We start from the raw sequence: 14269 nt of genomic DNA, 5'->3' as shown, positions 1-14269 counted from the left end.
GATTTCATGCAGTGTTGAAAGGCTCATAGTTCTCTACCATGAAATACCACTGCTTTTCTTTCTTTATTTCTTCCTTCAAGAAGAAATGTCATAAACTTAGAAAAGAAAATGTTTTGAAATTTAAGAAAGAACAAAGACATTACATGTCTGAAAAGCAGACAAGGCACTACCACAGTCATAATCAGCTGTGCTGTGTTTATGACTGTGGCTGGGCCTTGTCTGCTTTTCAGACATGTAATGTCTTTGTTCTTTCTTAAATTTGAAAGCACTTTCTTTTCTAAGTTTGTGATATTTCTTCTTGAAGGAAGAAATAAATACCATGAAATACTATTGCTTTTCTTTCTTTATTTCTTCCTTCAAGAAGAAATATCACAAACTTAGAAAAGAAAGTGCTTTCAAATTTAAGAAAGAACAAAGACATGTCTGAAAAGCAGACAAGGCACTACCACAGTCATAGTCAGCTGTGCTGTGTTTATGACTGAGGCAGGGCCTTGTCTGCTTTTCAGACATGTAATGTCTTTGTTCTTTCTTAAATTTGAAAACACTTTCTTTTCTAAGTTTGTGACATTTCTTCTTGAAGGAAGAAATAAAGAAAGAAAAGCAGTGGTATTTCATGGTAGAGAACTATGAGCCTTTCAACACTGCATGAAATCAACACTTGGAATGCTTAGGAGGGACAGCAAATTTATTCAGCATATTTTATTCTGTTTTTGTTAAACAGCCAGTTGGAGATATTCAGTATCACTTTATTGTCAGTCACACAGATCTTCAATTTCAGAGTTTTATTGTAAAGGACAGGAAGCATTTTTATGCACTTCTTTTTTTCTCCAGGATGAGATTGTGTGGTTATATGAAGGACTTATTGAATTACCTAATTGGTTTAATAGGTTGGCATTTAAAGAGTTGGCTGGTGTGCTGGTTTGTATTAATGACACGAATACAAATCAACCACTGTTTAACAAAAACCAAAAACATGATACTGAATAACTTTGCAGTCACTCCTAAGAAAATTCGAAAAGTTGATTTCCTATGCAGTGTTGAAAAGGCCCTTAATTCTCTACCATGGAATACAGCTACTGATCTTAGAATCCTGGCTACAGTTCTTTCTTTGCCCTCTTCCTCCAAAAAATAATATCACTAACTCAGAAAGGAGAGTGCTTTCAAATTTAAGAAAGAACAAAGACAGCATGATTCTTTAGGCAGACAAAGGCAACTCCATAATCATCATGAACATGGCCAAATATAATTCAAAGATTTCACTTCTTCTCTCAGATCCTCCACTCACACCTCATTTTTACATTTGCTAGCCATATATTTCTTTCATCCTGAAGAAGCCATATGTAGTTTGTGATAAAATTAGTTATTTTATATCTTTGATGTTTTAAGGATACTTGTGACATAAAGACTGAATAATATATGCACGTAAACACAAGAAAGATATTTAATTAACCAAATATTTCGGTCTGGAAATAGCAGACCATCTTCGGTGGCACTACAAGAACTGTTCTTGCAGTGCCACTGAAGATGGTCTGCTATTTCCAGACCGAAATATTTGGTTAATTAAATATCTTTCTTGTGTTTACGTGCATATATTATTCATTTTATATCTTTACATATTAATAACCAAATAAAAACCCAGTGTTTTAGTCAAGAATAATATTTATTTTGGTTTACTGCATTGTTTTTAGATGATCATCTCATGAAACAATGGATTCAGACACAAATAAGTAACCATGAATGCACCAAGAACTAAACTATTTGGTGAACTGCACCTACAAAATGGAAATCTACAGTATTCCAAACTTGGGATAAGGGTTAAATAACCCAGAAGTCTACTCTAGAACCTAAACATGGAACTTTCAAATCTTTCAAGCCTCTGATAAGAAGAGTGTTGGTATCATAACAGGCCAGTGCAATAAGAAAACTCTACTCTAGAAACCAATTGCAACCAATAATGCAAAATTATTTTTTCCATTCCCATTAATACAAAAATACACTAAAAAATGGACAATTCAGGTTACAGGAAAATGTTTACCACTATATCATATGTATTTATAATCACATCTTTATAAAGTAACTTGTATTTATATCAATATACAGGGTGTTCGGGATAAATTTGACAGTTTCGTAAGGAAAAAGAAAATCTTCTTTGTATCTATTAAATTTAATGAATTGACAAAAAAAACATTACAGGCAGAGTTAATTACAATACTATCAACAAGATTTACTCAAAATAACCACCATTAGCATCGATCACAGCTTCAATTCTGCTTCGGAACCTCGAACAAGCTGATGCTACAGTCTCCCTGGGAAGGGCCGCAAAAACTGTTTTAATTTTATCCATTAACTGGGCTTTTGTATTACTGGAAGTGCGATTGGTGTCTTTTTCAACTGCGCCCCATACAAAATAATCCATGGGGTTAAGGTCTGGGGAGTTTGGAGGCCAAACATTTGGACTGGTGAAGTCGTAGAAATTTTCAGACAACCATTTTTGACTTTTCCCAGAGGTGTGGCAAGGGGCCGAATCCTGCTGCCATACATACGGCCTACCATTGGCTACCCTTGTTATCCAGGGCTTGACTACAGTTAGCAACTCCACGAACAAAGCCCGAATTCCAATGCCAGGGTTCTTCAACACCTGTTCCTGCAGATTTGCGAGGAATTCTGCTGTACGAACGCAATCAGATCGTCTGCTAGGGATCTTTCTTCTTGCTACATCCTCGTAGTCACCATTGCAAGTCTCTAGTTCATGCCTGATTGTTTTTACTGTATTCAGGGAGCATTGGGCAGCAGTCGTAATATCCTTATTTTGATGGCGGGCACGAATCATCATGATACAAGTTATTCTCTTCCATGATTCAGGTGGGTTCCAGCTATCCATCCTTTCTGACATCTTGTATATGAATGAAGAAGGGTCCAAACTTTTAAATGAAGAGAAGTGTGTGTTAATACATGTAACTTACGGAAAAATATAATTAATTATAAATATGTCAAATTTATCCCGAACACCCTGTATATATATATATATATATATATATATATATATATATATATATATATATATATATATATATATGCTATAATATTTTTATTTTAAGATTCATCTCAAACAAGGAGTGGAAATATAGTTAGTGGTTTCACCTATAAGGAATAATGATACTAAAGCAGCATTTTGAAATATTGCTCCAATTGGTATGCTATGTTAGTCACCGTTTCAACAACTTTCTAAATTCATTCCGTTATTGAGATAGGACTGGAAAATTTCTTTTACAACTGGCTCTGAAAAATGTTGATTGACTGTACAACAACTGCTGGAGAACAAAGCTCATGCATTTAAATGATAAAATTATTTAAAATTTACAGTTTCCAAAAATTAATAATACTAATAATAAATAAATAAATATAAAAATAATAATAATAAAAGATTTCACATTAAGATAAACCATCCCAGCTTACAAATAAACAATATCTACAAATGATATTTTTTATTAAAATGTATTTTATTTTAAAAAAATAGAATACTAATTAAGTGACAGACAGTTGTGTGAAACTATAAATATCATGTCAGTTGAACAATTAAGGCCTTCCAAGCATTTCACACTATCAAACTACCCACTGTATATTCAGTGGAATAACTAAATTATAACTGGTTAAATTGGGCTAATGAATAGTGTATGATACTTAATTGCAGCAAAAAAATGTGTTGCAATTAAGTATCACACACTATTCACTATCTGATATAATGGGCATCATGCATAAGTTGTCATTAATGTTTATAAAATTATAGATATTTGTTTGTTGTGAATTCTGACATGTGAAAATGCATATGAAATCACAGGAGCAAATCATGTATACAATACATTATAACACAAACAAATAAAGTCTTATATCATGACTCACTGAATTAAATTTCAAAATAATTAAAAATTGAACTCTATTTCCCACTGATTTAAAAATGACAAAAAGAAATCAATATTAGATTATAAAAAAAGCAAGTATGCCATATATATTTTACACTTAATATATATTACTTTAAGTATTTAACACACAGTGTTAAATTTCACATTATAACTCCTGGACTAAAAAAAAACCTTCACAGCTAGCAACTATTTTTAAATTTAATTTTTAACTCTAATCAATTCAGAAAACTATTAAAATTATATGTTGTTGTTTTTTTATTTAAAAAATCTTACACATTGCTATTTCTAATTTTCAAGTAGGCAAATCTGTATAGCATCTCACTTATAGAATACATATAAAATGCAGTTTATTTTCAGAATAAGAAATATCTAATATATATATAAAACAATAATAAATACTGATGCACAACATGATTACCAGAATCAAATGTATAGTTATCATTCTATTTCCTCAAAGATATTGAGAATTCTCATTCATGATGTGATACAAGTGCAATCAGATCACTGCAGATTTTCCTGATCAGTGAATACCTGGCATGCTCACCCTAGTATTTTACTGAAAAAAACACTAACTGGTTTAAGCAGAACTGATCATGTTATTACCAAAAAAGGACATTCTGGTTAGTTAATTTAAATATATAAATATATATACAGGTATTATAGAATCAAATTTTAATACACAGTATATGTATTATTTTATATGCGTACTTGATGATCAACATATGGCAATTAACATTAATTACACATGCCATCAAACTCTACTTCAAAAAACATTTTAGCACTAAGATATTAAAAACTTAAATAATAGCAAATAGCAAAAATAGTTTAAACACATTCAAATATAATGTTCGTTTTTCACAAATCAGGGGAAAAAAATTCTTACTAATGAAAAACATTTCGATAAATATAAACGTTCATACTCTATTCTTCCCAGTTACATAAAAACAAATTCATAGGAATCCTAAAACAAATAGAAATAGCCATGTAATATATTGAAATGAATCTATGGGTGATTTTTAAAAATTGACATAAAAGAGGAAGAGGTTGGGGGGGGGGGATTACAATACGTTTCTTAAATATATTAAAAATTTTTGGCAAAGCACTCAATATGCAATGCAAATATCAGCATTCAGTTCCAACAGATATAGAAAAAATTGCTTAACCTGTAAATGTGATAGTTGGATAAATTATCAAGACAAAAGCACTAACATTAAACACATATTCTGATATTTAAATGTCAAAAATCAATGTTTATTTGCTTAATTTAAACAGAAACCCTAAAAGTTATTCCTCATATAGTTCAAGAATAATACACACCATAAAAACTTCAGCAATCAACAAAAGCTAGCATTGCTGCTAACATTGAAAAATAGATATATTTTTGTATATTACAAAAAGTGATGTTCTTCTAATATTGTCCTATCCAACTGTTTTGGTTTCACAATATATTCCAGGGTTAATGATTTACCTTAAAATGTACAACAGAGTCTCTCCAACTTGCTGTCTATATACGGAGCTGTACAATACGGAATGATATATAACAAGTAAGGAGATCAAGTGATTGTAAGTCTTGGACCTAGGCAGGAGTATCACTCCATGATTTCTTTATCACTTCACTGTTAAAATGAGACTGGCTAATACCTGAAAAGAAAAATAAATACATAAGCATTATTTTCTCTTCATGTCCAATTAATGAATCTGTATGTGTGTGTGTGTGCGTGCATGTCAAAAAAAACGTTATTCCTAAGCTTAAGCTGAATACAGAAAAATTAAAAAAAATCAATGCAATAAAAAATAACAGATACATATCAGCAACAAACTGTGAGTCAATGTGTTAATAACACATTTTTAATACACAAAATCCTCTCTGTGCTTAATGTTGCATACGTATGTATATTTTCTGCAAATATTATTATCACCCCAAGACCTCATGGAGTCAAAGACTCATCTGGGAGGTCCTTTTATCTCACACACACAGCTCATCATACCATGTTTTAAACACATTCAAACTCTTTGCAGACACCACATTCTCAGGCAAAGCATTCCAATCATTCACAACTCTGAATGAAAAAAACCTGCCTCTCACTCCCATACTCACACCCTCTTCATACAGTTTCCAGGGATGACCTCTGGTTCTCCCTGATCTCCCACTATTCTCTGTAAAACTTCTCCAGCATTGATCCTATAACAACCCCTTACCAACTTGTCTCTCTATCATATCTCCCCTCTTCCTCCTGTCCACCAGACTCTGCAAATTACATCTTCTCAATCTTTCCTAATACTCAACATTCCAGAGGTCAGAAACTATCTTAGTCAATCTCCTTTGGACCTTTTCCAACATCTCTTCATCCTTCTGAAAACCCGGTGACCAAATCTGCAACCAACTCCTCTGTTATGTGGAAGAGGAATTAATCACATATCTTATGTAGTAGAATAAAAATGTTTTCTTCATTTTTAAAAAATATTTGACTTTATAAAGAATTCCAGTAAAGGAAGTTATAGGAATATAATTTTCTTCCTGTTAAAAATTCATCTTGTTGCTTGGTGAATAAATTATTCAGAGGTTATTTGATCATATGGTTTAATAAATAAATTCACTTTGCCAATTTGTCTGGAATATATGACTGGGAAAAATTAATGTTGAATCCCCCATTCCTTGAGTTTTAAAAATCTTTTACCAAATTCAACCATTTATATTTGATGTTACCAGGAAGATGGAATTCTGGTGAAATTACCATATCTCAGAGACTAACTCCAGTCACTTTCTCACAAGTATTCTGTTTCTCTTTTATACCTCTTTTGTTATTTTCAAGAGTACTTGAAAATAACTAAACATACAATATTACTATCCAACTTCAAACTAAACTAGTTATTTTTATCCTCTGCTTTCTCCATCTGTGTTAGAACAGTCTTTTCTAAACAGCTTTTCCAAAAGGAGTACAAATATCTAGTTGTTGTTGTTATTATTATTATTATTCAGGCCTCCATGGAGTCAAAAGACTCATTGTGGGAGGTCCTTCCTAAGAACATAAAGTCTGTCAAGATTCATCGATGGGAGGTCCCCCTTAAGAAACACAAAGAAATACCACTTCTTAAACTCATTGACCGTTCTCGCTCTCACCACTCCATCAGGCAATGCATTCCACGGTTCAACAACCCCCCCTGCAAAGAAACCACTCCTCACCCTCTTGTTCACAGTTTCCTTTCATAACTTCCAGGGATGGCCTCTTGTAATCACTCCTTCCCGCTGTTCAACCAAGCGAAAGAACTCCCCAGTGTCAACCCTGTAACCACCTCTCAACAGTTTAAAAGTCTCAATCATATCACCTCTCTTTCTTCTATCCACCAAACTCTGCAGTCCACATTCCCTCAGCCGATCCTCATAACTATGCTTGTACAGTCCTTAAACCATCTTTGTCATCCATCTTTGTATCCATTCCACAGTTAATTTATCCCCTTCAAATCCTGGGGACCAAATCTGAGAACAATAATCTAAGTGTGGTCTGATCAGAGACTTATACAACGGAATGATAACCCTTTTATCTCTGCAGGTCAGTGTCCTTCTCATAATTGCAGCAATCCGCTCTGTTACCTTCACCACCTTTGCAATATATCCCCTAAATTTCAGGTTTCTATCAATCATCAACCCCAGATCTCTTGTCTCCCCTACTTCCTCCAGTATAACTCCTTCCATAGAGAATGCAGTCCCATCGATGTTTCCCAAACCTCAAGACCTTACATTTTGCTACATTAAACTGACACCCCCATTCATTTGCTCATCTATTTAGCTTATTCAAATCCTCTTACAGGGCTACCACATCTGCACTATTACTAATAATCCTTCCTAGCTTCGCATCATCTGCAAACAACTGAATTTCCCCTTGCAATCCACTGGCAATGTCATTGATATAAAGGTTAAACAATATAGGTCCTAGTACTGAGCACTGTGGGACTCCACTTGTAACCCTCTGCCTCCTTGAAACTGCTTCACCATACACAATTCTCTGATACCTATCAGACAGCCAATTCTGAATCCAGTTGACCAATATGACATCCAGACCCATGTGCTGCAACTTAAATATCAGCTTATCATGTGGCACCCTGTCAAATGCATTCACCAAGTCTAAGAAAATTGCAGTATATGTCTTTCCCTCATCTAATGTTCTTGTAACTTTATTATAAAAGGCTAGCATATTGCTAAAACAAGAGCGCCCTTTCACAAATCCATGTTGACTCTCACAGATAACATTACCCTAATCTGCCCAGTGCTGTATACGGTCCCTCACTACTTTCTCCAAGATCTTAACAACTACTGATGACACACAGACTGGCCTATAATTAGACACTTCCAGTCTGTTACCACCCTTATGCAATGGCACTATCTTACCTTCCTTCCATTCCCTGGGCACCTTTGCCAAAGCCAGACTTTCATTAAAAAGCCACGTTAAAGGCACTGTCAATTCCCTAGCACATTCTCTCAAAACTCATGGTGAAATACCATCCAATCCCACAGCTTTACTAACATCCAGAGTACTCAGTATCTGAAACACACTCTCCTCCTGTACCTCTAAACCTCGAACCTGCCTTATCCCTCTAGCATTAAAACTGACTCCTCTAGGATGAAATACTCCAATAAAGTGTTCACTTAACAATTCCACTATGTCCTCTGCATCAGTCACTCTATTCCCATTTTTATCCCACAATATCATTCTTCCACAGTCATTTCTCCTCTAATTGGCCACATATCTAAAATATTCCCTAGGATTTTCTTTGGATCTTATTTTTTTGAAAAAGCAACTGGGCTCATAAACTTAATGCATTGAAAGATACTGTCTGGCTGACAGTATATTACATGGCTGACAACTGCATATCACATGATAAAAAAAAGAAACCCTGTTTCTTTTTTTTTTTTCATCTTTACCCCCCCCCCCCAGATATTTGCAAATGTGCTTTCAAAGTTGAAAAGCCTTCTGGGTAATGTAATAGAACATAAGGTAGTCCCTGACTCCCCTCCAGGTACTCAGATTCATTGAGGGAGGTCATATATCATCCGTGCCAGCAGTCCCACTTTTTCTTGAATTCATTTATTACCTGCACACTCACCACCTCCAAAAGGAAAGTCATTCCAACTACATATCACTATATGAGAGAAAAATCTAAAAATTAGAAAATATTTTCAGATATCTCTTGTCTGCATTCATTCTCAACTTGCATGGATGCCCTCTTGCCCCACTCTCCATGAAATAAAAGATTCCATCTACTGGTGTCCCATATCACCCTTTAGTATGTAGGTCTCTATTCTATAGCTCTTCTATTTGCTAGTGTCTGCAGTTCACAATTTTCAGTCCACACTCATAATCTGCATTTCAAAGTCCTAATATCATCTTTCCTTAGCACACTCTCCATTGTATCTGAATCAAATTGAAAACAACAAAAGACCAGATGTTGTCACAATAGTCGAGATGAGATCATATCAAGGCCTTATGAAGAGATTTCTTCGGTGAGAAACAGATCTCAGAATGATACTAAAGTTAACTCAACACCAAAGTCTATTTTCTATATACAACAGCCTTTTAATACTCTTTCTACAATAATTGAGATTTTCATAATTAACATTTCACTTACAGAAAATGCAGATCATTTTCAAAAATGAGTTTCCAATGTTCTGAATTTTTACTTAGTTTGAAGAGAATAAAAAAAGTTTGAAAAAATGCTATCAGGGCAGTGGAATCAAAAAAGCACTAAGAGGTGAATATATAAATACAAAATTAATGATGGAAAATCTCATGTAAAAAGATTTTTTTAATAGTATAATTTTCGCCTGTGTCACAGGCATCTTCAGTACATGTTAAGCTCAAATTAAACAATAACTAACAATTCCAAAAAGCGCCATCTAAGTAGCTAGTGTAAGATAACTAAAAATATATATATATATATATATATATATATATATATACACACAGTAAAAGGTTAGGAAAGATTAGCTGATTTGTAAATCAGCTAATATTTCCCATAAAGGGGATAGATGTAAACCATCAGATCTGTTTAAGCTAGGAGAGTGGAGTAAAGTTTCACATGTTTCTTTATAAAGCCGTTCTATGAGGAACCAACTTTTGTGAAGGACTCTCGTCTTTTTCCAATGAACTCTATGTCTGGTTAAGATGGCATGTTCTGCAAGTCCAGACTGTTCAGGTTTAAGGTACTGAATATAAGACTGGTGTTCTTCTAGTCGAATAGAGGCAGATCTTCCTGTTTGTCCGAAATAAGATAATCCACAAGCGCAAGGAATCTGGTAAACACCTGGATAATTAAGATGTGGAAGCTTGTCCTTAGGAGAAGTGAGAAAGTTGGAGATTTTTCTGACCGGTCGAAAGGCAACAAAAATATTCGGTGGTTTTAAAAACTTTTGCTATACGTTCACTAATGGCGTGTGCATAAGGGATAGGAATGCACCTCATTTCTCCTGTATTTGAAGAGGAAGATATATTAAAACTACTCAAAGTTCTTTTGATGAAGGAATTCTTGTATCCATTAGATAGAAAGGAAGAAGTAATATATTACAGTTCTTTCTGTAAGAGATCGTCTGAAGAACAAAAGGAGTTGGCCCGATGAACTAGTGTTTTAATAGTTCCTGCCTTTTGACTGGGATGGTGATGAGATTCAGCATGGATATAATGGCCAGTATGAGTCTTCTTTCTATAGACTGAGAAATGTAGGTTACCATCTGGTTGGCGAAGAATTAGAAGATCTATAAAGGCTAACTGCTTATCTGATTCTATTTCAAGGGTAAACTGGATTCTTGGATGAAGTGCATTGAAACTGTTGAACTTCAGAGATGTAATATCAAACAGTTGATATATTCCCTTACTAAGAGTTAGGTGAATATATCAACTGTTTGATATTATGATTCTGAAGTGGTGAAAGATACAGTACAAGGTAATCCATACAGTATAATTGCTACTCGATCATGATATAAAACTTCTTTTATAAGCATCTTAAACAAAAACATAAAAGTTAGTGAGAAATAGGTGTTTTATTATTATTTTAAAATAATTTAATTGCTAAAATGTAATATGTTTAAGCTATATCTTCAAAAATAATTGTAATGAAGTATACAGAATATACTTGTAGTATATCACATTTCATTATACAGAGTAGATGTAAATCATCACATAAGATTGCACCTTTTATCTGTTGCATCAAACTAACAAAAGTTTGGAAATTGTTTTCAATAATTGGACAAGTAATATGCTAAATGCTTTTTAACCACCTTACTGGCCATTGAAGATCACATACGCATCCTTAAAAGCTTCGTATCCATCATAAATTTCAATGTAACATCAATGGTATTACAATTTTAATACGCACTTTGCATTAATGGTAATGTGGACGTAGAAGATTGGTGTCGAGGCTAGCTGGTGAACGGACGTGCTATCGGAGAGCTCCTGAGAGATATGTGTTTTTTGTTGATTTATTGATGTTTTGGATTCAATTTAATGGACTTAAGTGTGTAATTTTGGTATATTATTGGAACTTTATTAGCGTGGTTAGTGTACTAAAGTGTTTTATAACATAATCTATGTCAGGAAGTCGCCGCTAGATGAATTTGTAATGTGTAGTGTTCGTGCAAGCTCCAGATAAGATAAGTATCATTTTCAGTTATCGATACAAATTACTTAATATTGTGTAGTTTTGTTTTGTTTGCCTTGCGTATTTTAGTGCGTCTATTTTTGGTGTGTTATAACGTATAATTTGACAAAACACGTTGAAATAAGTATGGCACCTGTGTGAAGGAAAATGGCGGCCAGTAATGAAGGTTCGCCATCATTATCAAAGAACGGTAGCATAAAAGAAATGAGTCAGTGTACTAGCTGTGAAATGTACGCTTTGCGGAGTGCGGTCGGAGTGTGGTTAGATGATAATAAAGGATTGAATGTGTGTAGAAAATGTAGGGAGAATGAGGAATTGAAGTGTATTTCGGATCGTGAGTGTGATATTTTTGTCAACCTTCAGAATGAAGGAAATAGGGATATGACAAGAAACGGCAAGGTTGTACATGAAAATTGTGAGAGTGTGAATGTAGAAAGTGTGAATGATAGTATAAATGGTTTCTCAGAGAACAAAAAAGATGAGATAGATGCATTGAGTGAGATCGCGTTGTTGAATAGTGCGATAGAAAGAGCAAAACAGCAGCTAGAGTGCATGAACAAAAGTAGACTGAATGAACCAACCAATAATAAAAGGTATGACAGGAAAAATAGACGTATGAATGTGAATATGAACAAAATGAAGGATAGAGTGCTGTATGGAGACTCGTTAGTACGAGGTGTGTTAGTAGAGGATTTGACAAAATCGTACCAACCTGGTGCGACCATAAAGGACGTAACTGAGTCTATTAGAGAGCAAAAGGAAAGGGTGAAAGAAATGATTGTTGTGGCAGGTACGAATGATTTGAAAGGAGATAAAATGAAATGATAGAAGACCTGAATGAATTGTTTGAGGTAGCAAAAGAAAAGAGTGAGAGAGTTCGAATGATTAGTCTTTTGCCACGGTATGACAATGAAATGTTTAAAAGGAGGGCTATAATTGCGAATGACTTTATGCGTGGGTTATGTATGACGCGTGGTGTGGAATTTGTGGACGTGTGGAGTGAGTTTGATGGGCGAAAGGATCTATATAAGATGGATGACTTGCATTTGAATGGTTACGGTGTAAGAAGACTTGAGAAAGTGTTGCTGAACGTAGTGGATGTGCAAATTCAGGGAAACTAGATTTGTTAAGGGGGGGGGAGTAGAGATACAGTCCTTATGGAGGCAGTTGAATGTAAGAATGAATATAATATGCCAGAGCAAATAAGGACAACAAATCTGAGTGGGATAATTAATATAAGGCATCAAGGTAGGGTTGGGGCTAATGGGGGTCTTAAATTCATGTACACTAATACTAGGAGTATTAGGAACAAGAAGGAAGAGTTTTTGGCCATGGTTGGCACTTCCAGACCACAGGTTATAGGTATTAGTGAAACATGGCTGACTGTAGATGATATAACTAGTGGGATTGAATGTGATGGGTATAGTGTGTTCAGGAATGACAGAGAGAATAAAATGGGGGGAGGAGTATTGTTGATGATAGCTGATGAGCTCCAGCCAAGGAGAATAGAAGTTGAATTGCAGGATAGAGAAAAGAGCACATTTGAGGCCATTTGGTGTGAGTTTGTGGCTAGCAGAACTAAATATACAATTGGGTGCTGCTATAGACCAGGTGATGGAAAAGATGGTGGTGACAGTATGCACAAGCAAATAGAAGAAATGGGTGGAAGGAGGGTGATTATTATGGGAGATTTCAACTATGGTCGCATTGATTGGAGTGAGGAGAGGACACACGGGAGGAAGGAATTGGATTTTATGCGGTTATTAAGGGATAACTATCTGCGACAGCATGTAATGGAAAATACTAGGGGTCAGAGAGTGCTTGACCTAGTAATTACATCTGAGTATTTGGCTGTAACAAATATGACCACATTGCCACCAATCGGTGAGAGTGATCATAGGGTCTTAACTTGGGAGGTGGCTAAAGGTGTAGAATTTTCAATTAAGACAGGGTACATGTGGAATTATCGGGCTGGAAAGTATGACAAGCTTAGGAGTTTAATTGGTTCAGTGCCATGGCATGTACAACTGCAAGGACTAGAAGTTGATAGTGCATGGGAGGTAGTTAAGAAGTGCTTGCATGAAGCAATGGCTGACTGTATACCTAGAGTCCGAATAATAAATCAACTAGGGGTTAAATGGATGAATAACACCATTAAGCTTGAGTTGCAAAAAAAGAAACAACTATGGAGGGAATTTAAGGAGAAGGGTGACCGGCAGGCACATGAACGGTATAAAGCGCAGGCCAGAAGGGTGACGAGTGTGGTAAGAAAAGCAAAAAAGGATTACGAAAGAACATTGGTCATGCAGGCTAAAGAGAATCCTAAACAGTTTTTTAAATATGTAGCAAGTAAAAGGAAAAATGTACATGGCAGATTGATTTTAAAGAATGCCGATGGTAGGGAGGTAACTGAATCAGTTGAGATAGTTGAGTTACTGAGTGAGCACTTTGCAAAAGGATATCATCCAGGTGGTGACATTGCAGAAACGAATAAACCAGTAGATTATACGGGGAATTGTGGTTAATGAATTGGAGGTGAGTAGTCTATTGCATAACCTCAATGTCAATACATCTGTGGGATTGGATGGTATACCAGCTCGTGTTGTACGAGAAGCAGCTAAAGAATTGTCAGTACCCTTGACCATTTTGTTTAAATTGAGTCTCGGGTCTGGGTTAGTCCCGAGCGGGTGGAAAGAGGG

The 14269-nt window shown here is 35.0% G+C and overlaps 1 protein-coding gene across 5 annotated transcripts in view; it reads right to left on the bottom strand.

Annotated features, from left to right (window-relative positions):
* Positions 1-4151: 4151 nt before the first annotated feature.
* Positions 4152-14269, bottom strand: part of LOC150109760 (adenosylhomocysteinase-like 1) — a 440710-nt gene continuing 430592 nt past the window's right edge. For all 5 annotated transcript variants that reach the window (XR_016549840.1, XM_090408492.1, XM_090408303.1 and 2 more), the window contains one exon: positions 4152-5561. Coding sequence is in view for 4 of the 5 variants with exons in the window: in XM_090408492.1 (XP_090264618.1) it covers positions 5555-5561 (7 nt within the window). In the remaining variant the exon portion in view is untranslated. The remainder of the gene's footprint in view (positions 5562-14269) is intronic.

The sequence above is a fragment of the Typopeltis vanoorti genome, chromosome 1 (assembly GCF_054136105.1).
Source record: "Typopeltis vanoorti isolate ZY-2024b chromosome 1, IOZ_Tvanoo_1.0, whole genome shotgun sequence".
NCBI classification, from domain to species: domain Eukaryota; kingdom Metazoa; phylum Arthropoda; class Arachnida; order Uropygi; family Thelyphonidae; genus Typopeltis; species Typopeltis vanoorti.
This window is presented reverse-complemented; position numbering and strand designations above follow the sequence as displayed.